The 25,268-nt window shown below is 43.6% G+C and overlaps 1 protein-coding gene across 9 annotated transcripts in view; it reads left to right on the top strand.

The window, feature by feature from the left end:
- The window catches only part of CFAP221 (cilia and flagella associated protein 221), a 135,516-nt gene that overhangs the window by 15,685 nt on the left and 94,563 nt on the right, over window positions 1-25,268 (top strand). For all 9 annotated transcript variants that reach the window (XR_015145169.1, XR_015145159.1, XR_015145158.1 and 6 more), the window contains exons 4-6: window positions 4,740-4,826; window positions 4,982-5,080; window positions 6,986-7,086. Coding sequence is in view for 3 of the 9 variants with exons in the window: in XM_086349695.1 (XP_086205821.1) it covers window positions 4,740-4,826; window positions 4,982-5,080; window positions 6,986-7,086 (287 nt within the window). In the remaining 6 variants the exon portion in view is untranslated. The remainder of the gene's footprint in view (window positions 1-4,739; window positions 4,827-4,981; window positions 5,081-6,985; window positions 7,087-25,268) is intronic.

Below are 25,268 nucleotides of genomic sequence, written 5' to 3'. Positions count from 1 at the left end.
AACTGAACTGAACACATGCTCACAGCTATTTTTTGTTCCTTATAGTTTCTTTGTATTTTGTTGCTCAAGGAGACATTTGTCCAGGTTCAAGCACTAGAGCAGAGTCCCAAGTCCCAGATCCCAGCCTGTCTCAAACACTTTAAAGAATTTACAGAGCTGCTTGTGTTTTGCCCCCAGATGCCTGTGGTGTTAGGTATTTACCTCTGAGAAGCTGTGTCCCTGAGAGGAAGGATTAAAAGGACCCCAACTTGGGAGGCTGAAATGTGTTTAGAAAATACTGTAAGTGCTTGGGGCTGAAGATTATAGACCCTACCCACCAAAGCCAGCGCTTTACTGGAGGCTGGGTTTGCTCTGCCCTGTGGAGGGAATGGAAGGGAGACTGTGAGGAGCGGTGTGTGCATGGGGGAGCTGTGAGCAGGCCTTGCAAAGTCCCTCTGACCCTGGAGTAAAAGCTCTTTAACCTGTGACTGCCTGGTATCCGGTTGCTGGTTCCTTGTTTGTTTGTCATGGGGGCCCATTCTGAAACACTGAAGCAAGGACTGAGTTTCACCTTAGAGTCAACACGGGCCTAAGAAGACACCGTTATTTCCCTTTTCTTTTTTTAAAACTTTATTTATTTGTTTCATTTTTAGTTGTGCTTTATTTTTTGTTATTTTTGGTTTTATTTTTATTTTTGGATTTCTGTTGCTGTGTATGGGCTTTCTCCAGTTATGGCGAGCAGGGGCTACTCCGTAGTTGCTTTGCTCAGGCTTCTCATTGCGGTGGCTTCTCCTGTTGTGGAGCACAGGCTCTAGGCACCAGGGCTTCAGAAGTGGCAGCACACAGGCTCAGTAGTCGTGGCTTGTGGGCTCTAAGTGCGTAGGCTCAGTAGTTGTAGCACAGAGGCTTAGTTGCTCCAGAGCTTGTAGGATCTTCCTGGACCAGGAAATTGGATTCCGTCCCCTGCGCTGACAGGCAGATTCTTATCCAGTATACCACAAAGGATGTCAGTTTTTTTCCCTTTCAATGATGATTATTTTCCCCTCAGTGTTAGTTATAAGTGAAAAGACAAGAATGCCATTTTATCCCTGAAAGCATTTATTTTTTTGACAAGAAATTAAACTGACCTGCTGACAAACTATAAAAATAAAAAAAGGTAGGAAATGAAGTTTGGGCACTGAAATGTCCCTGTATGTACCTAGAGTCTCCTGGAAGGACCACTCCTGGGGTCAGGAGACTCCAGAGCCCACACCTTCACCAAGACTCCTGTGTGCCAGGCTCCTTGGAGGTCAAGAGAGATCTTGGCAGCTTTATTTTTTCCAGGCTTCTCCTGTATTAAAAAGATATGCCATGTTGCTGCACATGGCAATATATCATTCTTTTTATGGCTAAGTAATATTCCATTGTATATACCACACTTTCTTTATCCATTCATCTGTTGATGGACACTTAGGTTTGCTGCAACATAGATGGACCAGAGATCGTCATACTAAGTGAAGTCAGTCAGACAGAGAAAAACAGACATTATATGATAACACTTATATGTGGAATCAAAAAAAAATACTACAAATGAACTTATTTACAAAACAGAAACAGATTCACAGACCAAGAAAGCAAACTTATACTTACCAAAGGGGAAAGAGGCGAGGGATAAATTAGGAACTTGGGATTAACAGACAGACACCATTATATATAAAACAGATAAACAACAGCACTTACTGTATAGCATAGGGAACTATATCTAGTATCTTGTAATAATCTATACTGGGAAAGAATCTGAAACTTGAGTTTGACACTTGAAACTAACACAGTGTTGTAAATCAACTATAGTAAAAAAAAAATGCCAACGGAGTCACTTTAAGAATATTCATAGATGACCAATGAGAACTTTTAACCGATGCAAGCTTTGCTGTCCTCTCATCAAGAGATTATATCTTAAGTCTAACTTAGAGACTCAGTGGACTTGAGGCCTTGGACAGTGGGCCATGCGGCACATCCAGCCTCTGGTCTGGACATCGAAAACCAAGGGCCTCTTAACTGTCCTGTTGACCAGGTGAAGGCCAGATCCCAGAACCCAGAGTCCTTGCTCCCCTTTCATGTAGAGAAAGGAAAAACATCTCTACTCAGACACCCACTTAACTTACCAAGCAGGTTGTTCTGTCTCAAAGGAGGGCCTGCTCCTGACTCCAGGAAAGAACTCCTGACTTTGTGTTCTGTTTTGTTAGCCCCAGGGATGGATTGAGGGCTGTCCTCTCCATACTCCTTTTCCTGATTTTTTGACTGCCTAAGTGTCACCAGATCCCCAGGACAAGTGGCATGTAATTAGAGAAACTGAGGGTGAGCAGGTGACTGGCTTCTTAGCTTAGCTGAATCACAGGAGTAAGCTGAGTTCAACAAAACGGTACACAAGTGACTGGTCAGGATGGGAAGAGGGGAGTGTGCCAGGTCACACAGAGGGGCACCTGGGGTTGCAGCTCTGGAAAAGTCTTAGGCTGGGCTGATTCACATGGGCATATTTCATCATTCTTTCAGTGGTATTTGTTGTATCTATTTCATGATTCTTTAAGTGGTATATGATAGATTTTGAATCACTTAAAAAGTTAAAAAGTGTGCCATAGCCAAAACAATCTTCAGTTCAGTTCAGTTCAGTCACTCAGTCATGTCCGACTCTTTGCAACCCCATGAATTGCAGCACACCAGGCCTCCCTGTCCAGCACCAATTCCCAGAGTTCACTCAAACTCATGTCCATCAAGTCGGTGATGCCATCCAGCCATCTCGTCCTCTGTCATCCCCTTCTTGTGCCCCCAATCCCTCCCAGCATCAGAGTCTTTTCCAATGAGTCAGCTCTTCACATCAGGTGGCCAAAGTACTGGAGTTTCAGCTTTAGCATCATTCCTTCCAAAGAACACCCAGGACTGATCTCCTTTAGAATGGACTGGTTGGATCTCCTTGCAGTCCAAGGGACTCTCAAGAGTCTTCTCCAACACCACAGTTCAAAAGCATCAATTCTTCGGCGCTCAGCTTTCTTCACAGTCCAACTCTCACATCCATACATGACCACTGGAAAAACCATAGCCTTGACTAGATGGACCTTTGTTGGCAGAGTAATGTCTCTGCTTTGCAATATGCTATCTAGGTTGGTCATAACTTTCCTTCCAAGGAGTAAGCGTCTTTTAATTTCATGGCTACAATCACCATCTGCAGTGATTTTGGAGCCCAAAAAAATAAAGTCTGACACTGTTTCCACTGTTTTCCCATCTATTTGCCATGAAGTGATGGGACCAGATGTCGTGATCTTCATTTTCTGAATGTTGAGCTTTAAGCCAACTTTTTCACTCTCCTCTTTCACTTTCATCAAGAGGCTTTTTAGTTCCTCTTCACTTTCTTCCATAAAGGTGGTGTCATCTGCATATCTGAGGTTATTGATATTTCTCCCAGCAATCTTGATTCCAGCTTGTGCTTCTTCCAGCCCAGCGTTTCTCACGATGTACTCTGCATATAAGTTAAATAAGCAGGGTGACAATATACAGGCTTGACGTACTCCTTTTCCTATTTGGAACCAGTCTGTTGTTCCATGTCCAGTTCTAATTGTTGCCTTCTGACCTGCATATAGGTTTCTCAAGAGGCAGGCCAGGTGGTCTGGTATTCCCATCTCTTTCAGAATTTTCCACAGTTTATTGTGATCCTCACAGTCAAAGGCTTTGGCCTAGTCAATAAAGCAGAAATAGATGTTTTTTCTGGAACTCTCTTGCATTTTCAATGATCCAGCAGATGTTGGCAATCTTAAGAAAGGAAAAACAGAATGGGAAAAATCGGGTTTCCTGACTTCAGACTAAACTACAAAGCTACAGGAATCAAGGCAGTATAGTACTGACACTAAAACAGACACACAAATCAGTGAAACAGGAGAGAAAGCCCAGAAATAAACCTACACACTTATGGTCAATTAATCTATGACAGAAGAGGCAAGAATACACAACAGAGGAAAAGACAGTCTCTTCAATAAGTGGTGCTAGGAAAACTGGAGAGCTACACTGAAAAGAATGAAAGCAGAACATATACCATATGCAGAAAATACACTCAAAATGGGCTAAAGATCTAAATGTAAGACTGGATAGTATAAAAACTCTTAGAGGAAAACATAGGCAGAACATTCTTTGACATAAGTCCCAGCAAGATCTTTTTGGACTCACCTCCTAGAGTAATAATAAAATAATGCCATTTGCGGCAACATGGATGAACTTAGAGAGTATCATGCTAAGTGAAGTAAGACAGACAGAGAGACAAATACCATATGATACCATTTATATATGGACTCTTAAAAAATGATACAAATGAACTTATTTACAAAACAGAAACAGACTCTGAAAACAAATTTATACGGTTATCAAAGGGGAAAGGTTGAGGGGAAGGGACAAATTAGGAGTTTGAGATTGACATATATACACTCCTATAAAATATATAATCAACAGAGACTTACTGTAGAGCACAGGAAACGCTTCTCAATGTTTTGTAATAACTTAAATGGAGAAGAAGTCTGAAAAAATGGGTATATGTATAACTCAATAACTTTGTTGTATATGTGAAACTAATAGAACATTATAAATCAACTATTTCAATGTAAAATTTAAAAAAAATTTAAACAATAAAAATAAAAGCACATCGTATCTCCACCTCCCTTTAGAGCAAGATGAGGTGTAAATATCTATGCAGATAGATAAAGCAATGTGTTCATGTTAATGCTTCTTTTTCTCTCCAGCATCTGGTCAATATTTGTGATGAAGACATACATGTTCATATTTTACCCCCGCAAACCAAATACTTTCAGATCAAGTATGTTAAAAAGGTAAGTGTCACTGGTGACCTGTTCTCCCTCGACGTTCACTGTTGGACGTGGCTTTCCGTGTGGTGGGTCTGTCTGGGACGGTATGTAGTGTGTTGTCCCTGCGGTCCTGCTCCCAGTCTCTGGGGTCTCCTGACAAGTGCCCCCTTGTCTTCCAGGAGCACCGCCTTGTCCCTGGCTTGTCTCTCAGGATCACCATTACATTTTCTCCAGATGAGTGGCGATACTATTATGATTGCATCCGTGTTCACTGTAAGGTCAGCTCCTTAAAATTAAATTTTGGGGGAGTGGGATGGTATCAAAACTTATATCTTCAAGAGCAGAAGAAAGAGATGGAATTACAAGTATAAAGTTTTTCAGCCCAATGACTTAGGCAGCGACCTGAGTGGCTTGAGGGTCCTTGTCCAGCGATGTGGGTCCCAGCTGGGGAAGCCTCAGGTTGCTGAGCACTGGGGCAGAGCCAGAGACACTGCTTGTTCTCACCTTTCCCGGCCTAAAAACCTAATTTATCTTGTGGTCCTGGGAGTTACTGAATGCTTTTCAAATAATTTAAGCATCCTCTTTTAAGTGCTAGTTGAGAAAATCAGCAACAACCCTGAGCTGTGATTATGAACACCTAGGACTAATGGCTGACGTCCTCCGAGGTGGTCCTTGGGGGTCTGCAGAGAGAAGGGGGCCTGTGTGGCCCGACCCCAGAGGCTGTGCTCTGTGAGCCTCTTGCAGGTCACCTAATTCATCCTTGGCCCCCAGACCCCAGATCCACATGCTGTCAGCCCCTCCCTCAAAACTGGCACCCCCCCCACCTCCTGCCCCCTGCTCTGGCTTTCATGCCTGGCCCTTACAAGTTGAGAAGCCTCAAGGGTAATGAAGTTTAACTTTGCAAAACTAAAGTGGAAGAGTATGCTTTGGCAATAAAGAAATTTCAGCTTTTAAAAGGGGAGAGGGAACTAAAGATGAGACCAGAATATTGCTTTCAGAAAGAATATTCTGTACCAAGAACAAAAGTCCCTAGTGACAGGCACTGTATAGCACCCCAGGGCAGGTGTCCTGCTACTGGGTAGCAGTGGTAGTAGTGCCTCCTATTGCTATGGCTCTTTAAACTTTTTCTCTGAGCCAGTGGTGGCTCAGAGGTTAAAGCACCTGCCTGCAATGTGGGAGACCTGGGTTCAGTCCCTGGGTTGGGAAGATCCTCTGGAGAAGGAAATGGCAACCCACTCCAGTATTCTTGCCTGGAGAACCCCATGAACGGAGGAGCCTGGTGGGCTATAGTCCATGGGGTCGCAAAGAGTCGGACACGACTGAGCGACTTCACTTTCACTTTGAACTTTTTAAGGCCATCATCTACTTTCATTCTCAAAAATACCTTTGAAGAAAGGTGGAATTATCCCCAGTTGAAAGCAAAGGAAGACATGAGCTGTGGGGAGGTCAGAAGTCTTACTCGAGGTCGTGCACTGGGCAGGTCTAGAAGCAGGGCTCTGTGCCTCTGGCTGGTCCCGTGTTGGCTGTTCAGTGCTGTCTGGATCAGCTGATTCTGTGCTGGTTTTTCTTTATCTCAGGCCATGCAAGACTGTTTTCTCTATAATATTCTGAAATAGAAACAGATTACTGTCTTCATCTCTACATGAAGTCATCATATGATTATCTTTAGCTTTCCTGAATAATATTGAATGTAATTTCAATGAAATATACTTAAAATTTTCTCTACTTTGTTTATAGCTAAGAAAAGTCAATATTTCAAATGTTATATTTAAGCACTCAGGTTTTTTTAAGGAAATGTTTTCCTTTTTTATCTGGAAATATTTTTTAATGATAGAAAACAAGACAAGAAATAAAGGATCTACAAATTCATCTTTGAAAATTATAGTCTTGTATAATATCATATAAGAAATGAATCGCCAGTCCAGGTTCGATGCAGGATACAGGATGCTTGGGGCTGGTGCACTGGGATGACCCAGAGGGATGGTATGGGGAGGGAGGTGGGAGGGGGGTTCAGGATTGGGAACACGTGTACACCTGTGGCAGATTCATGTTGCTGTATGGAAAAACCAATACAATATTGTAAAGTAATTGGCCTCCAATTAAAATAAATAAATTTAAATTAAAAAAAAAGAAAATTATAGTCTCAAGCATGGTTAACTTGACTTTTTTCTTGTTAATTTTAGGGAGACGAGACTTTGCTTATTCCCATTCATGCCTATCCTGTCGTGAACACACTGGACTTTCCCTCATTTATAAATCTATCAAATGTTCTACTTGGTGAAAGGTAAGTTATCAAAATGAATTACCAAAGTGTCATGGGATGTGAAAAGAGAGACTCTTATATGTAAAAACTTAGATTTCTATTTTACCTAATGGAAAGTTTTCCTCCTAGCTGAATTAGACTGGACTTGTAGTTGCAAAGACAAAAAAAAACAAAAAACAAAAACACTCACAAACCAAAAAACCAAAATTAAAAAAAGGAAACAAACAAACCCAGTCAAGTCAAAATATCATAAGCAGGAAAGGAGTGTATTAGGTCATCAACCTGAAAGGAACAAGGTGGATCTTCAGGCATGGCTGGGTCTAGAGTTTTGACAAAGGTTGGAGAAACCTGACCCTTTCCATGTCTTGGTTTTGCTGCCCTGTGCAGGCTTCTTTCTCAACAGGCTCCCCTGCATGGGGCAAGACAGCTGCCAGAAGGTCCAAACACTATTGACAACAGGGGTGGTTGGAGGGGCTGTGAGGCTGGGAGTATTCACATAGAAGTCTCGGGATTGGATTGAATGCTGTTGGACCAGCGTGCATCTCATGCCCAGACATTAACCTGTTTTTACATAGATTGGCGGCAGAGAAGGCAAAGACAGTAGACGGTCTCAATGGAAGCCAAATCTCAAGTCCTTTCTCCTTGCTGGGAAAACAGTTGATGACTTAAGTGTACTTTAAGATGTTACTTGTTTTTCCAGTAAATATTTATTGAATACCTACTACCAGGCACAGTGCCATGTGTCTCTAGGGACATAAAGAAGATGAATGTTGAGCAGTTAGACATCGAGATATAATGGCCACACCAGTTGTTAAAGTTTGTTAAATGTTGAAATATTTCTGTACTGGTTGAGAAATACACACTGTCCTGTCCCTGTCCCCCCAGCTCATCTGCCTGGCCCCCCTTCTGCCACCCCTCACCTCCAATGATGCAGTAACCAAGTTGTTAATACTAGCAGTCTGGGCACGGGGGGACCTGCAGCACCTGGCTCCAGCTTTGTATCCATGCTGGCTGTGTACTGCCGGTGAAGTCCTGCTTGGGTGATGTTTTGAGTATCACCTATGTAAAAAGACCAGTAGACAAAAGCTGTCCTTCTGAAGATCTTAAAGTCTAACGGGGACAGAACCATGTCATTAAGAAATTACACCACTTGCTAAGTGTTGCCATCAAGACACATGAGGGGTTCTGTGTGGGTCCAGAAGAGGGAGTACAGAACTGACTGGGGGGATGGGGAAAGTCCTCCCACATAAGGGGGGGCATCCAGTTATCCTCAGAGGACACTGTGGGGTAGGCTGTGAGGATGGCGTCCAGGCAGGGAAACAGAGTGTACAAAAGCATGGTGGCAGCAGAGCGTGGATCATGCCTTGCAAGTGATGAATCCAGCCCGTAGCCAGCAGATGCTAGACGCCTCTTTTCTTTCTTTTTTGGCTGCACCTGGTCTTATTTGTGGTATGTGGGATCTTTGGTCTTTGTTGCAGCATGCAGGATCTCTAGTTGAGACCTGTGAACTCCTAGTAGCAGCATGCATGTGGAATCTAGTTCCCCTACGAAGGACTGAACCTGGGCTCCCTGCATTGGGAGTGAGGAATCCCAGCCACTGAACCACCAGGGACATCCCTGGAGGCCTCTTGATCTAAGGACAGAGAGTAAGCAAAAACTGTGGGCTTCAGCCTGTGTCAGGGGGTCAGAGCATGTTCAAGGGCCTATAGGTGGCACTGAGAAGGGGGATACAAGTTGCTAAAGACCCAGTAGCAGAGGAAGAGAGGCAGCAACTGAGGCTTTTTGGTGATGGGAGGAGGTGACCAGGGTGTATGAGCTTCAGGGCCTCTGAGTGAAACCCACCATTTAGATCTGGAACAGTTGCCTTGGTTCAGCTGATGTGAGACCCTGCCCCTGCCCAGAGGCTTCCTATGGGCTTCTGACTCACCATCTCTCTTATTTTTTTGAAAACAATTCTTTAAGAAGTATCAATAAATAGCACATACAAAAGAATATATAAAACTGAAATATAAATATTTCAATGTATTATCATTCTTTAAACTGTGCGTATAATAATATGCACAGTTTATAAAGAATGATAATACATTGAAAATTGATTTTAAGACATTAAGACATAAAGCACTACCAGTAACTGTACAACCACTGTTCTGAATTTTGTGGCAATCATTTTTTGATTTATTTTAATAGTTTCGACGCATACATGGGCACCCCTAAATAACACATGGTCTAGCTCTGCCAGTGTTTGATCTTTTTTCTTTTTGGCTGTGCCGGGTTTTTATTGTGGCATACAGCATCTTTTCAATCTTCCTTGCAGCATATGGGATCTAGTTCCCAGACCGGGGATCAAACCCGGGCCCCCTGCAATGGGAGCACCAAGTCTTAGCCACTGGACCACCGGGGAAGTCCCTGATCTTTATATAAATGAAATCATACTCTGCATCAGTTCTTTTGTAACTTGCTTTTTTGATCCAACGTTATGTTCTCGTGGTCTAACCACATTAACCCAGAGCCATCATAGTGCACTGTGTGTGTTTATGGCAGTGTTAAAAATCTCACTGCTAACAGACCTATGGATTATTGCCACTATTATTTTTTGCTGTGACCAGCACTGCCGTTGTATATCCTTGTGCATGGTCTGGGGTGTGTGTTCCAGAGTTTTCTACATTGTGCACCTAGAGGTGGAATTGCCAGTCCACATAGCTTCAGTGTCACCTTTTAATGCCAAATTGTTCTCCGATATGGGTGTGCCAATCGCATACACTCCCTTTTCTCCTGCATCATTGCCCATGGTGGGTGTTATCAAACCTTTACATTTTGGGTGATGTATATTCTTGGCCCCTGGCTCTTCTTGTCTCTATTTTCCCCCAAAATACTCAGCCAGAACTCTTTCCCAGCACCTCTTCCCTCCCCTCATCCACCTTGTCTTCACTAGCCCCTCCTCAGCACTAAGTGGTCTATGTAGGGACCTAAGGGGCTAACAGAAGTGAATTCCTCCTGGCAAGACTACTCACCCCCACTCACTCTATGCATTTTGATGCCAAACAGCTATTTACTTTAAATGGATGAATAGCAATTTCCAACCAAAACCAAAGTGGTGGAAACAATTGACTTCCTAGTTCATCTGCCTGCCTCCCTCTCTCTCTCCCTCTCCCTCCACACATCACTCCTTGTTTGGACCATAAGCCAGGCTGTCCAGGTTGAGAGCACTGGTGCATAGACAGAAGGAAAGGATGCAGACATCAGCCCTGGTTCTTTTTTTTTTACCACACCACACTGCATGTGGAACTTCCTGGACCAGGGATTGAGCCTGTACCCTGTGCAGTGGAAGTGTAGAGTCTTAACCCCTGGACTACCAGGGAAGCCCAGCCTTGGTTCTAAACACACAGATCTGCTTACTTCCCTGGAGGCTTCTCTCAAGGTGTTTTATGCATCATGCCCTTCATTTGTAATCACAACGAAAATTTCAGCTAAATTTATAAGACTTGAGTTACTGTGTGTAACACCTTGATAATTTCAAAAATATTTCAAAACTTAAGAGTGCTATTTTGTTTCTAGCCTACAACACCTTTCCCAGACTTGATGCTTTTGACTTAATGGCTTTTCCCCAACTTTTAAGGACACAAGCTACCCACACTGCATTCAATCCATAATGTCTGGTAGCAGCCCAGCGTAGGATAGGGTGAGTATTTGGAAGGATTTTCTCCTGAAATGTCCTCTGTTAATTGTAGGCTGTCCCAGGGGTTGAAGGTATTATTTGGGTAGGTTCTTTATTCAACATTCGTTCATTCATTCAACAAACCTTTATAGAATGACTACTATGTGCCAGGCACAATGGTATTACTGAGGATACATGAATCTCATCTCACAAATAGACAATTATTTTATTGAAGTATAGTTGTGTTATAATGCTGTGTTAACTTCTGCTGCATAGCAAAGTGATTCAGAAATATATACATACGCATACACAGAGGAGGGCACAGCAACCCACTTCAGTGTTCTTGCCTAGAGAATCCCATGGACAGGGGAGCCTGGCAGGCTATAGTCCAGTGGGTAGCAAAGAGTCGGACATGGCTGAGCGACTTAGCCCACACTCTTGCATACATATACACACATACTTTTTCATATTCTTTTCCACTATGGTTTATCACAGGGTATTTAATGTAATTCCCTGTGCTATACAGTAGGACCTTTTTGTTTATCCATTCTGTATACAGTAGTTTGCATCTGCTAATCCCAAACTCCCAATTCATCTCTCCCTCAACCCCCTCCCCCTTGGCAACCACAAGTCTGTTCTTTATGTTTGTGAATCTGTTTCTATTTTGTAGATAAGTTCTTTTGTGTCACGTTTTATATGTGTGTGTGCATGCTAAGTCGCTTCAGTCTTGTTCAGCTCTGCCAGGCTTCTCTGTCCATCGGATTCTCCAGGTAAGAATACTGGAGTGGGTTGCCATGCCCTCCTCCAAAGGATCTTCCCAACCCAGGGATCAGATCTGTGTCCCTTATGTCTCCTGCATTGGCAGGCAGTTTTTTTACCATCAGCACCACCTGGGAAGCCCCAGATTACACAAAGAAATGAAATATGAGATTTGTCTTTCTCTTTCTGACTTCATTTAGTATGATAATCTCTAGGTCAATCCATGTTGCTACAAATGGCATTGTTTCATTCTTTTAAGGCCGAGTAATATTCCATTGTGTTTATGTGCCACATCTTCTGTATTCATTCCTCTGTTGATGGATGTTTAGGTTGTTTCTAGTTTTGGCTACTGCTGCTATGAACATAGGGGTGTATGTATCTTTTTGAATTATACTTTTGTCTGGATGTATGTCCAGAAGTGAGATTGCTGGATCATATGGCAGCTCTGTTTTTGGTTTTTTAAGGAACCTCCATACTTTTTTCCACAATCGTTACACCAATTTACATTCCCACCAACAGTGTAGGAAGGTTCCCTTTTCTTCACACTGTCTCCAGTACTTATTGTTTGTAGGTATTTTAATGATGGCCTTTCTGAAAATGAGGTGGTACTTCACTGTAGTTTTAATTTGCATTTCTCTAATAATTAGCAATGATGAGCATCGTTTCATGTGCCTATTGGCCATCTGTATGTCTTCTTTGCAGAAATACCTGTTTAGGTCTTCCGCCTGTTTTTCAATTTGTTTGTTTTAAAGGTGTGGGGTATTCCAATACTTGGGGTATTGATCTTTTTTAATATAAATTTTTGACTGCGCCGGGTCTGTGTTGCTGTGCGTGGGCTCTCTCTAGTTGTGGTGCACAGGCTTAGCTGCTCCGAGGCACGTGGGATCATCCTGGACCAGGGATCTAACCTGTGTCCCTCTGCATTGCCGGGCAGGTTCTCAATTACTAGACCACCAGCGAAGTCCTGGTTGTTTGTTTTGTTGTTGTTGTTGAGTTGTATGAGCTGTTTGTTAAGTGGATGATTCTAATTTCTAACTCAGAGTGTTCTGAGGAGGCACACCTAACCCAGCTCAGTGTGAAGTAAGTTGGTGGCAGGTGGGACAGGGAAGCTCAGACGAGACTTCCCAGAGGAGAACGTGCTTGCCCTGAGCTTTCGAATCAGCCTATGGAAGGGAGCAGAGCAAGAGGAAAAAGGGGTATTTTAGATAGCACAGAGACTTGGGCAGAGTCAGAGGTGTGGAAGGTGCAGCAGATTTGGGCCTGTCTGGAACATTCATTAGCCTGGGGCAGGGAGCAGGTAAAGGGCTGAGAAAGAAAGGCCTCAGAGGCTGTGCTGGGGAGCGTGGGTTTTAATGATACTGCCAGTGAACAGTGGAAGCAGAGAAACACACAGTCTAGTCTACCTGATAGAAGCCTCACCTGAGTGGCCTGTGCGGGAACCAGAGGAGGCATGGCCAGCACTGCTGTGCACAGCCAGGCACAAGACAGGAGGGGCCCAGAACACCTCGGAATCAGGCACTGCTTGTCCTGTTGCCTTGTTCAGTCGCTCAGTCATGTCCGACTCTTTGCGACCCCACGGTCTTTCACTATCTCCCGGAGTTTGCTCAGACTCACGTCCATTGAGCTGGTGATGCCATCCAACCATCTCATCCTCTGTCGCCTTCTTCTCTTTCTCTCCATCTTTCGCAGCATCAGGGTCTTTTCTAATGAGTTGGATCTTCGCATCACGTAGCCCAAGTATTGCAGCTTCAGCTTCAGCATCAGTCCTTCTAATGAATATTCAGGGTTGATTTCCTTTAGGATCGACCGTTTTGATCTCTTTACTGCCCAAGGGACTCTCCAAAGTCTTCTCCAGCACCACAGTTTGAAGGCATCAATTCTTCAGCGCTCAGCCTTCTTTATGGTCCAACTCTCACATCCATACATGACTGCTGGAAAAACCATATCCTTGACTAGATGGACCTTTGTTGGCAAAGTGATGTCTCTGCTTTTTAATGTGCTGTCTAGGTTTGTCATAGCTTTTTTTCCAAGGAGCAAGCATCTTTTAATTTCAGGGCTGCAGTCACCATCCATAGTGATTTTGGAGCCCAAGAAAATAAAGTCATTCACTGTTTCCACTTTTTCCCCATCTATTTGCCATGAAGTGATGGGACCAGATGCCATGATCTTCATTTTTCAAATGTTGAGCTTTAAACCAGCTTTTTCAGTCTTCTCTTTCACCCTTATTAAGAGGTCCTTTAGTTTCTCTTCGATTTCTCCCATTAGGGTGGTACTCTGCATATCTGATGTTGATGTTTCTCCCCGCAGTCTTGAGTCCAGCTTGTGATTCATCCAGCCTGGCATTTCCCATGATGTACTCTGCATATAAGTTAAACAAGCAGGGTGACAGTATGTAACCTTGACTTACTCCTTTTCCAGTTTTGAGCCCGTCCCTTGTTCCATGTCCAGTTCTAACTGTTGCTCCTTGACCTGCATACAGGTTTCTCAGGAAACACATAAGTTGGTCTGGTATTCCCATCTCTTTAAGAGTTTTCCATAGTTTGTTGTATTCCATCAGTCAAAGGTTTTGCATAGTCAATGAAACAGAGGTAGATGTTTCTCTGGGATTCCCTTGCTCTTTCTATGATCCAACGGATGTTGGCAATTTGGTCTCTGGTTCCTCTGCCTTTTCTAAACCACCTTGTGCCTCTGGAAGGTCTTGGTTCACATACTGCTGAAGTCTAGCTTGAAGAATTTTGAGCATTACCTTGCTAGCATGTGAAATGAACAGAATATTACAGTAGTTTGAACATTCTTTGGCATTGCCCTTATTTGGGACTGCAATGAAAAGTGACCTTTTCCAGTCTTGTGGCCACTGCTGAATTTTCCAAATTCTCTGACTACTGAGTGCAGCACTCTCACAGGCACTGATTGCAAATATTTAAATGTAGCAGTGGGGCCTTAGGTTCCTTAGAAGCAGAAATAAGGATTCATTGCCCACGATTTATTAAGGCAGAACCCATAAAGGAGTGCAGGGCAGGGCTGAGGGTGCCCAGCCCCTCAGCTGAAGGTACTTCTCTGGAGAAGATCATGGGAAGAGTCCTCAGCCACAGCACCCCCAGGAGTCTAGCACTGGGAGCTCCAGCTGGTGAAGAAGAGGAGCCGTAGCATCGCCACAAGGCACAGCAAGCAGACGCCCTTGGGTCACACACCGGCTTGTCAGCTCTGTCCGGCTTTATCTGACTCTGGAATCGCCCTTCTCTGGAGTGACGATGCAGATTCCGTGTGAGGTTGAGGTGATGTGATCTGCTGCCTGGCAGGGTGATTATCTCCTGATGGGTGGTGTCACGATGGAGAGTATAGGACTGGCTACTCCTGGTGCTCCCTCCTGGGGACAGAGGGGCTCTTCAGTGTGACCTTGCACTGTTCACGGTTCACTTATTGTTCTAGTTGCTATAAGATTTGGATAGTTCGTGGCATTAATTACGTAGATTTTTCTTTTTTACATTACATGGCTATGTACATTATTCTGATACATATAGTTCATAAATTAAGGTTCTTTAGAAAAGTTATGTGTAAGACATGCAATACTGGATTTGTATTAATACAGTGGATCCCAGGAGGTGATTAATTGGAGGAAAAAAAGTTGGATTAGGCATTTTGGCTAAAAGAAGGAGAAGTTATAACACAGAGTACACACACTTCTGGTTTGAAAGGCAACTGCAGCATGGGTGCTTGGCTCGACATGATCTGTGATAAAATATTAATGCTCCTCCCTATATTAGTGGACTTGCTGCAGCCACTGCTCGGTGAGTAAGAAGCAGTGATCCCTCACCTGTGACCTCCAGTCTTACCTCTCACCTGGGAGCCCATCAGGCCACCGCCTGCCCTCGAGGCTGATTTGCAGTCACGTGTGCTCGGTCACTCAGTGGTGTCTGACTCTGCGACCCCATGGACTGTAAAGCACCAGGCTCTTCTGTCCATGGGATTCTCCAGGCGAGAATACTGAAGTGGGTTGCCATTTCCTCCTCCAGGGGATCTTCCCAACCCAGGGATTGAATGCATGTCCCCTGTGGCTCCTGCATTGGGAGGTGGATTTTCTACCACCAAGCCACCTGGGAAGCCCCAGTTTGCAGCTCAGCTCCTACTGTTTGCCTGCCTCTGCCCTCAGCCCCCAGCCCTCAGTGAAAACAAATTCCCCCACCTCTGCTCCATCACTTCTCCGGGGGCTGCTTGTGAGGCCCAGCTCTGGGGCCAGAAATGATGCCCATGCAGATGCTGCCTCTGCAGCCAACCTCACCCAGTAGCCCTGCTCCACACCCAGAGAGCCAGCACCTCCTCCGGCCACACCAACCACCTGTTAATGTGTCTCACAGGATGGGCACGGGCTTCTGGCACCTATGCCTCTGGCTCCTTCTTAGCCCTCTTCCTTCTCAGCCCCTCAAACTCGGTCTCTCCCTTCTTAGCTCCTTGTGAAGCACTAAAGCCCAGGATGGTTTTCTGAGGATCGTCTTGCTGCAGAGAGTGGGGTGTGTCCCTCCAACAATCCTATCTTGTCTGGCACAAATGGTTTATCCCTCAGCGTGTCATCCATCTGCCCGTTCCAAATTTGTGCTTCTGATTTTATTAAACTGACCTGCTCCGTTTAGTCCACATAGTGGGGGTTCCCATGATTTATTTTTTTGTAAACATTTCAGGCTTATGGTTGCCAAGGGGGAGAAGGATGGGAGGGGATGGACTAGGAGTTTGGGGTTAGCAGATGCAAACTATTTATAGGGAATGGATAAGCAACAAGGTCCTACTGTAGAGCACAGGGAGCTATATTCAATGTCTTGTGATAAACCGTAGTAGAAAAGAAAATGAAAAAAATGTGTGTGCATAACACATTTATATATATGTATAACTCGGGGCTTCCCTGGTGGCTCAGACGGTAAAGAATCCGCCTGCAATGCAGGACACCCGGGTTCTATCCCTGGGTCCGGAAGATCCCCTGGAGAAGAGAACAGCAACCCACTGTAGTATTCTTGCCTGGAGAATTCCATGGACTGAGGAGCCTGGCAGGCTACAGTCCATGGGGTCACAAAGAGTCAGACACAACTGAGTGACTTTCACTTTCATGTTTGAGTCACTTTGCTGTAGAGCAGAAATTAGCACAACATAGTAAATCAACTATACTTCTTTAAAATAAATTTTAAAAATTTCAGTTAGTTGCCAGCATTGAAAAATCAGAAGATTTCACATGAAATTTAGATTTCCACATTTTGGGTTTTTTTTTTTTTTTTTTAAAAAGGAAGCTCCGGAAGTACCAGGCCCAGATTCCTTTCTGATCACAATCAGCTCAGCAGGGACGGCATGGACACTGCCCCTTCAGAGGGTCGTGCCTCTGCCAGGCGCCACCGTCCCCACCTCTCCCTGCTGCCTCACAGGCCAACCTCTCCGCTCAGTGTTACCTGCCTGGCCTGTGAGGACCCTCAGTAAAGAAACTGAAAAGGAGACAACACTGTGTAGGGTCTAGATTCCCATCGAGGTTCTGCTTGGTGATAGCTGCATAGCCCTGAAAGTTGACAGCCATCGTCATTGTCGTCACCAAGGAGATTTTTGCCTGAATGATGCGCAGATGAGACCAGACAGTTTGGCTCACACTTTAACAAAGGTGGACAACTTACAGAGAAATTGGTATGAGAAGCTTGGGGTGGGGAGGCTGGCGGCCAAGCTGAAGGTGGGTTTCCAAGGCTTGGGGACCAGGCTGATGTCAGAGGGATTGTGTGAAGCCCCCAAAACAACCTGTGAGGAACTCTGCACGAGCTGGGGAGAGGGGCCAGGGTGAGGCAGGCAGGGAGGAGTCAGGGTATAGCTGTAGGTTCTAGGGCTAAGAGCTTCTTTCTCATGGCATGTTTGTATCTGTGTGTGTGTGTGTGTATTTTAAATTGTTTTCTTTTTTATCAGATTATAGTTGATTTACAATGTTATGTTAGTTTCAGGTATACAGGAAAGTGATTCAGTTATACATATATATACATATATATATATTTATATACTCTTCCCCCATATGGGTTATTATAAAATACTGAGCATAGTTCCCTATGCTATACGGTAGATCTTTGTCATTTATCTATTTTATGTATAGTAGTGTGTATCTCTTACCCCCAAATTCCTAATGTATCCTCCCCACCCTCTCTTGGTGTATATATTTTTTAAAAAGTTTTGTTGAGATATAATTTGCATATCATAAATGTACTAATTTATCATCATAAAATGTACTAATTTACAGCATACAGTTCAGTGGTTTTTAGTATGTATCAACCATCACCACAGTTCTAGGCTATTTTTATTGCCCCAAAAAAACCTTCCACCTTCTCATTTCTCCCTCAAACTTCACAGCCTTAAGTAAACTCTAGTTTACTTTGTGTGTCTATAAATGTGCTTATTCTGGACATTTCCTAAAAATGGAATCATATGTCTTATGGTCCTTGGTGATTGACTTGTTTTACTTAGCGTAATGTTTTCAGTTTGCATCCAGCTTGTAGCACATATCAGTACTTCATTCCTTTTTAGTGCCAAATAATATTCTACTATATGGAAAAACCGTATCTTATTATCTGTTCATCAGTTGATGGACATTGAGTTGATTCCACTTTTTGGCTACTTTAAATAGTGCTGCTGTAAACATGTATTTGTTTTTATGCGGATAAGTGTTTTCGTTTCTGTTGGCTACACACCTGGAAACAGAATTGCTAGGCTACAGTAGTAACTCCATGTTTAACATTTTGAGAAGCTGCCACACTATTTTTCAAATGACCGCACCATTTTTCATTCTTATGAAAATGTCTGAGGGTTCCAATGTCATTTATATGTTTCTTTATTTTTATTTAAAAAATTTATTGGAGTGTAGTTGATTTACATTATTGTGTTAGTTTCAGGTGTACAGTGAAGTGAATCAGTTATAGGTATACATATATCCACTTTTAGATTCTTTTCCCATATGGGCCATTACAGAGTATTGAGTAGTTTCCTGTGCTATACAGTAGGTCCATATTAGTTATCTATTTTATATATAGGGCTTCCCTGGCTCAGATGGTAGAGAATCTGCCTGCAGTGTGGGGTGCTGCTGCTGCTGCTGCTGCTGCTAAATCGCTTCAGTCGTGTCCGACTCTGTGCGACCCCATAATGGCAGCCCACCAGGCTCCCCCATCCATGGGATTCTCCAGGCAAGAACACTGGAGTGGGCTGCCATTTCCTTCTCCAATGCACGAAAGTGAAAAGTGAAAAGTGAAAGTGAAGTCGCTCAGTCGTGTCCGACTCTTAGCGACCCCATGGACTGCAGCCTACCAGGCTTCTCCGTCCATGGAATTCTCCAGGCAAGAGTACTGGAGTGGGGTGCCATTGCAGTGTGGGGCACCTGGGTTCAATTCGTGGGTCAGGAAGATTTCCTGGAGAAAGGAATGGCTACCCACTCCAGTATTCTTGCCTGGAGAATTCCATAGACAGAGCAGCCTGTATTCCAATGACATTTATGTGTTTAAATGTCAGAGTAAAGCAATTCTTTATATAGCTAAAGAAAAAAAAAATACTGCACATTATGAGGAAGGACAAAGGTGATGGGAAAACATAAATTTAGCAGAAGGTAGATTCAGAAGAATATATGTTCTCTTTATATATATATATATATATATATATATATATATATAAAATCAATTTAGACTAAATTGCCAGAAGTTGTAGAATTTTCATGTAATATCCCAGGTTTGCTCTCTTTGAGGTTGCTTCTGGGGAGAAGCAGGTGTGGTCTGGGTCGAGCCTTTCTGAGGATTGGGTGGCACCTCAGTCACTGTCCAAAAGGTCAGGAGACAGACTTGTATCTGTTCATCAACTACGTTCTCATGGGCTGGATTTGATAGTTGTAAATTTTCCCCGCTGAGATAAAATCCCACATGGATATTTGCCAACTACCTATAAACAACTGTGGTGGTTTAAAGTCTGGTGAACTGTGTTTTGACAGCTTCTGTAAATAACAAAAAGTAGCATTCCAGTTTCTATCCAACATCTATCCAACATCCAACCATGGGATGCAGAGGCCTTTCAGCTGTCTTTCGCCTACAGATGTTGAAACTGCTCTATAACTGGGTAAGCCCAGCCATCACTTCGTTTCTTAGAGAGTGTTGTGGATCGGATACAGTGCTACTCTTCCTGCACACATAAGTAAATGAAAGCATGCTTATGAGAGGTACTGAAATGTTACCATCTTCCTGTTTCCATGACTCTAGAAAGATTCATCTTAAATCATCTTACTCTGCAATTTCCCTGGCAGTGTCTATCTCATACTGAATAACTGGCTGAAATCTGGAGCAAATCCAGTTGATTGGCTAGTTGTCCTCTCCATGTGGATCACCTGACTCTCCTAGCATCAAACTGATTTGGTTGACCAGTTGATTGGAGCCCTATAGACAAGCTTACCTGAAAGTCTCCTAGGGTCCTCTCTAGTTGTGGTACGTGGCTTCTCATTGCAGTGGCTTCTCTCGTTGCAGAGCACAGGCTGTAGGCTCTCAGGCTTCAGTAGTCACAGTGCATGGGCTTAGTTGCCCTGAAGTATGTGTGATCTTAGTTCCTGGACCAGGGATTGAACCCATGTCCCCTACATTGGAAGGTGGATTCTTAACCACTGGATCACCAGGGAAGTCCCAAAGAGAGCTTTCAATGGAAGGCCTAAATTTGTTTTGTTTCGTTTTCAAGTTTTTCTCACAAAATGTTGAATCCCAGACTTTTGACTACTGGAGAAAGTCATCAAAAGGCTGAAAAACAAAATTTAGGAAAGCAGTATTGACCTTACTAGAGCTTAGCTTGAAAACTGTAATACTCTACTTTTCTCCCTTGGATTTTGTGCAAATATGATTTGGAAAATTGCCCTTGGTTTGCATGGAACTAAGGATTGGAGCAACACTAACGGACGGTCAGTTTAGGAATGTGTGTATCAGGGGCCATGGTAAAAGGTGGAGTACTTTTTTTTATTTAGGGCTTTCTAGTTTTTGTATGGCACCCCACTGCAGTACTCTTGCCTGGAAAATCCCATGGATGGAGGAGCCTGGTAGGCTGCAGTCCATGGGGTCGCTAAGAGTCGGACATAACTGAGCGACTTCACTTTCACTTTTCACTTTCATGCATTGGAGAAGGAAATGGCAACCCACTCCAGTATTCTTGCCTGGAGAATCCCAGGGACGGGGGAGCCTGGTGGGCTGCCGTCTATGGGGTCACACAGAGTCAGATATGACTGAAGCGACTTAGCAGCAGCAGTTTTTGTATAAATTCTTGGAATGATACATTAAATGTAATAGATACATTATATGGCTTATATGAAACTACCAACCTAGTATCATGAACTAAACGGTAAGAAACTTTAAAATATTGTTATGAAAACTATTCATGGATTAGCTCCCAGCTCTAGTATTTAAGAATACAGCATAAGGAGTTTCAGTGTCTACTCCTGGAAGAAGTGAAGGTAAATATTGGGGATGGCATGGTTTCTAGAGTGTGATTTTTTTTTTTTTCGTCATGCCATGTGTCTTATGAGAGCACAGAGTCGTAAGCACTAGACCACCAGAGAATTCCCTAGAATGTGATTATTTAATGCTTGTCAAAATATTTAGAGTAGCTAGCAACCAGGGACCTGCCCTGACTAAAGATTAGCAGCCCTGAATTTCGTTCCTTACCCCACATTAGCTGTACCTCTAGTGAGTTGTAGATGCTATTTTCTATACAATGTATTATTTCTATTACTGTTTTCATGTTTAAGTGAAGTTATCCTTTACTTTTTAAAAGGTCTTTTGAACTGTGTGATACCACTCAGAGCAGGTACTCAGACTCATCATGTTTAGAGACAGAGAGCAGAAGGGTGGGTACCAGAGGCTAGGGGATGGGATTACAGTTTAATGGGGACAGAGTCCCAATTTTGCAAGTGATAGAAGTTCTGGAGAAAGACAGTGGTGATGGTTGTACAACAGTGTGAATGTCCCCAGTTCCACTCAACTGTGCCCTTGCTGCTGCTGCTTAATCTCCTCAGCCATGTCCAGCTCTGTGCGACCCCATGGACTGTAGCCCGGCATGCTCCTCTGTCCATGAAATTTTCCAGGCAAGAGTACTGGAGTGGGTTGCCATGCTGTCCTTGGGAACTTCCCAACCCAGGGATCAAACCTGAGTCTTCTACATTGCAGGCAGATTCTTGGAAGCCCAAACTGTACCCTTCAGTTCAGTTCAGTCGCTCAGTCACGTCGGACTCTTTGTGACCCCATGAATCGCAGCACGCCAGGCCTCCCTGTCCATCACAAACTCCCGGAGTTCACTCAGACTCACGTCCATCGAGTCAGTGATGCCATCCAGCCATTTCATGCTCTGTCGTCCCCTTCTCCTCCTGCCCCCAATCCCTCCCGGCATCAGAGTCTTTTCCAATGAGTCAACTCTTTGCATGAGGTGGCCAAAGTACTGGAGTTTCAGCTTTAGCATCATTCCTTCCAAAGAACACCCAGGGCTGATCTCCTTCACAATGGACTGGTTGGATCTCCTTGCAGTCCAAGGGACTCTCAAGAGTCTTCTCCAACACCACAGTTCAAAAGCATCAATTCTTCGGTGCTCAGCCTTCTCCACAGTCCAACTCTCACATCCATACATGACCACAGGAAAAACCATAGCCTTGACTAGACGGACCTTTGTTGGCAAAGTAATGTCTCTGCTTTTGAATATGCTATCTAGGTTGGTCATAACTTTCCTTCCAAGGAGTAAGCATCTTTTAATTTCATGATGCAGTCACCATCTGCAGTGATTTTGGAGCCCAAAAAAGTAAAGTCTGACACTGTTTCCACTGTTTCCCCATCTATTTCCCATGAAGTGATGGGACCGGATGCCATGATCTTCGTTTTCTGAATGTTGAGCTTTAAGCCCACTTTTTCACTCTCCACTTTCACTTTCATCAAGAGGCTTTTTAGTTCCTCTTCACTTTCTGCCAAAGGGTGAGAATGGGTAAATTTTATGGTATATACATTTTCTAAAAAAGGTATTTAGAAATATGAATTGGGTACATATTGTCTCTGTGAACGACAGGTAACATGTCACTAGGTCACCTCTAACTTCTTTGAAATTCAGTTCCCTTCCCCACCCTACCGCCAGAGAAATATCTTAACTTCCTTAACCAAGTATGCAAGGGGACCTCATTTAATAATACTTCTGGTTGTTCCCTAGTGTTTTCACAATTCCATCTTTTCCTAAACTACCGGGATGTGTGTAAAATTTTACCAGTGGGGAGAACTAAGTAGGGTTGGGGAAGAAATTGAATTAAGGGCAAGAAGGGAACTTGACAGTCACACCAGCAAGAGAAAAAACATCAAACCTCCCTGACTCCTTGCCTCCTTCTTGGTCTTTGCCTCTAACATTGGTCTGTGTCTGTGTGTGCTTAGTCACTTCAGTCATGTCCAACTCTTTGCAACCCCATGGACTGTAATCCACCAGCCTCCTCTGTCCATGGGATTCTCCAGGCAAGAATACTGGAGTGGGTTGCCATTCCCTCCTCCAGGGGATCTTCCCCACCCAGGGTTTGAACCCATGTCTCTTATGTCTCCTGCCTTGGCAAGTGGATCCTTTACCACCAGCACCACCTGGGAAGCCCAATATTGGTCTAAGCTGAGTCTAAAGTAAGGATGGTGTATAATTCTGTAAAGGCAAAAAAAAAAAAAAAATTAGATGCCTGTTAAGTGACCATTTCTTTATGTAAATTTGTGTTTGTCCTTATTTGACTATGTCATTAAAAATCCTGGGTCCACTGTGCTTCTGGTTTGAGGCCCCAGTCCCAGTTAACTGTGTCTTTGAAAGTGAGATAAGCAGCATATGGAAGTTCACAGGAACATAAATTATCTGAGATTGCAAGGGCATACTTTGAAATCGGAAACATAATTTACTCTGCATTCTTCATATCTTTTCAAATTGTGGCACATTCATCTGGGGATCTGGCTTATCGAGAAACTAATCATTTTGTCTGATTTCTTTCTATTTTTGTTGGTCATCTTCTGAATACAGCAGTTTACACCTCAGGCTTGAAGGAAACTAACTGGCCAGTCCCCAGACACCCCCACCCCTTTCTCTCTACACGCATGCCAGGACTTGAGGGGAGGTTGGTAATATTTGAGAAAAAGTCCTGGGACTTTAGAAGCCTTTCTTGATGATGGACTAATTGAAGAACTTGCCTTTCAAAAAGCTCAGCAAATAAAGCCCAAAGGGATCAGTTTTGAAGAAAAATCAATGGGGAAGAAGCTGTAGGTGTGAACAGTGAGATGTCTTAGTTTTTTGTGGTTGTTAGAGACCGAGGAGAGGGACATAGCATGACAGTTAAGAGCTCGGGGTCCTGGGGTCCTGGCTTTCACTCCCACCTTAGTCAGTTAGTCGTGACCCCATGGACTGCAGCATGCCAGGCTTCTCTGTCCACCACCAACTCCAGGAGCTTGCTGAAACTCATGTCCACTGCGTCACTGATGCCATCCAACCATCTCATCCTCTGTCGTCACCTTCTCCTCCTACCTTCAATCTTTCCCAGCATCAGGGTCTTTCCCAGTGAGTCAGTTCTTCACATCAGGTGGCCAAAGTATTGGAGTTTCAGCTTCAGCATCAGTCCTTCCAATGAATATTCAGGACTGATTTCCTTTAGGATGGACTGGTTGGATCTCCTTGCAGTCCAAGGGACACTCAAGAGTCTTCTCCAACACCACAGTTCAAAAGCATCAATTCTTTGGTGCTCAGCTTTCTTTATAGTCCAACTCTCACATTCATACATAGCTACTGGAAAAACATAGCTTTGACTAGACAGACCTTTGTTGGCAAAGCGATGTCTCTGCTTTTGAATATTCTGTCTAGGTTGATCATAGCTTTTCTTCCAAGGAGCAAGTGTCTTTTCATTTCATGGCTGCAGTCACCATCTACAGTGATTTTGGAGCCCAAGAAAATAAAGACTGTCACTGTTTCTATTGTTTCCCCATTTATTTGCCATGAAGTGATGGGACTGGATTCCATGATCTTAGTTTTCTGAATGTTGAGTTTTAATCCGATTTTTTCACTCTCCTCATTCACTTTCATCAAGAGGCTCTTTAGTTCTTCTTCATTTTCTGCCACTGGTGGTGTTATCTGCATATCTGAGGTTATTACTATTTCTTCCAGCGATGTACTCTGCATGTAAGTTAAATAAGCAGGGTGACAATATACAGCCTTGAGGTACTCCTTTCCCAATTTGGAACCAGTCTGTTGTTCCATGTCCCATTCTAACTGATGCTTCTTGACCTACATACAGATTTCTCAGGAGGCAGGTAAGGTGGTCTGGTATTCTGATCTCTTTAAGAATTGTCCACAGTTTGTTGTGATCCACACAGCCAAAGGCTTTGGCATAGTAAATAAAGCAGAAGTAGATGTTTTTTGGAACTCTTTTGCTTTTTCGATTATCCAACAGATGTTGGCAATTTGATCTCTGTTTCCTCTGTCTTTTCTAAATCTAGCCTGAACATCTGGAAGTTCATGGTTCACATACTGTTGAAGCCTGGCTTAGAGAATTTTGAGCATTACTTTACTAGCGTGTGAGATGAGTGCAATTGTGTGGTAGTTTGAAGATTCTTTAGCATTGCCTTTCTTTGGGACTGGAATGAAAACTGACCTTTTCCAGTCCTGTGGCCACTGCTGAATTTTCCAAATTTGCTGGTATATTGTGTGCAGCACTTTAACAGCATCATCTTTTAGTATTTGAAATAGCTCAGCTGAAATTCCATCACCTCCACCAGCTTTGTTCACC

The sequence above is a fragment of the Bos grunniens genome, chromosome 2 (genome assembly GCF_055505025.1).
Source record: "Bos grunniens cultivar Pamir isolate PY7600 chromosome 2, Bosgru_T2T1.0, whole genome shotgun sequence".
NCBI lineage: Eukaryota > Metazoa > Chordata > Mammalia > Artiodactyla > Bovidae > Bos > Bos grunniens.
Note: the sequence above shows the minus strand (reverse complement) of the source record. Positions and strands in the feature narration are given on the sequence as shown.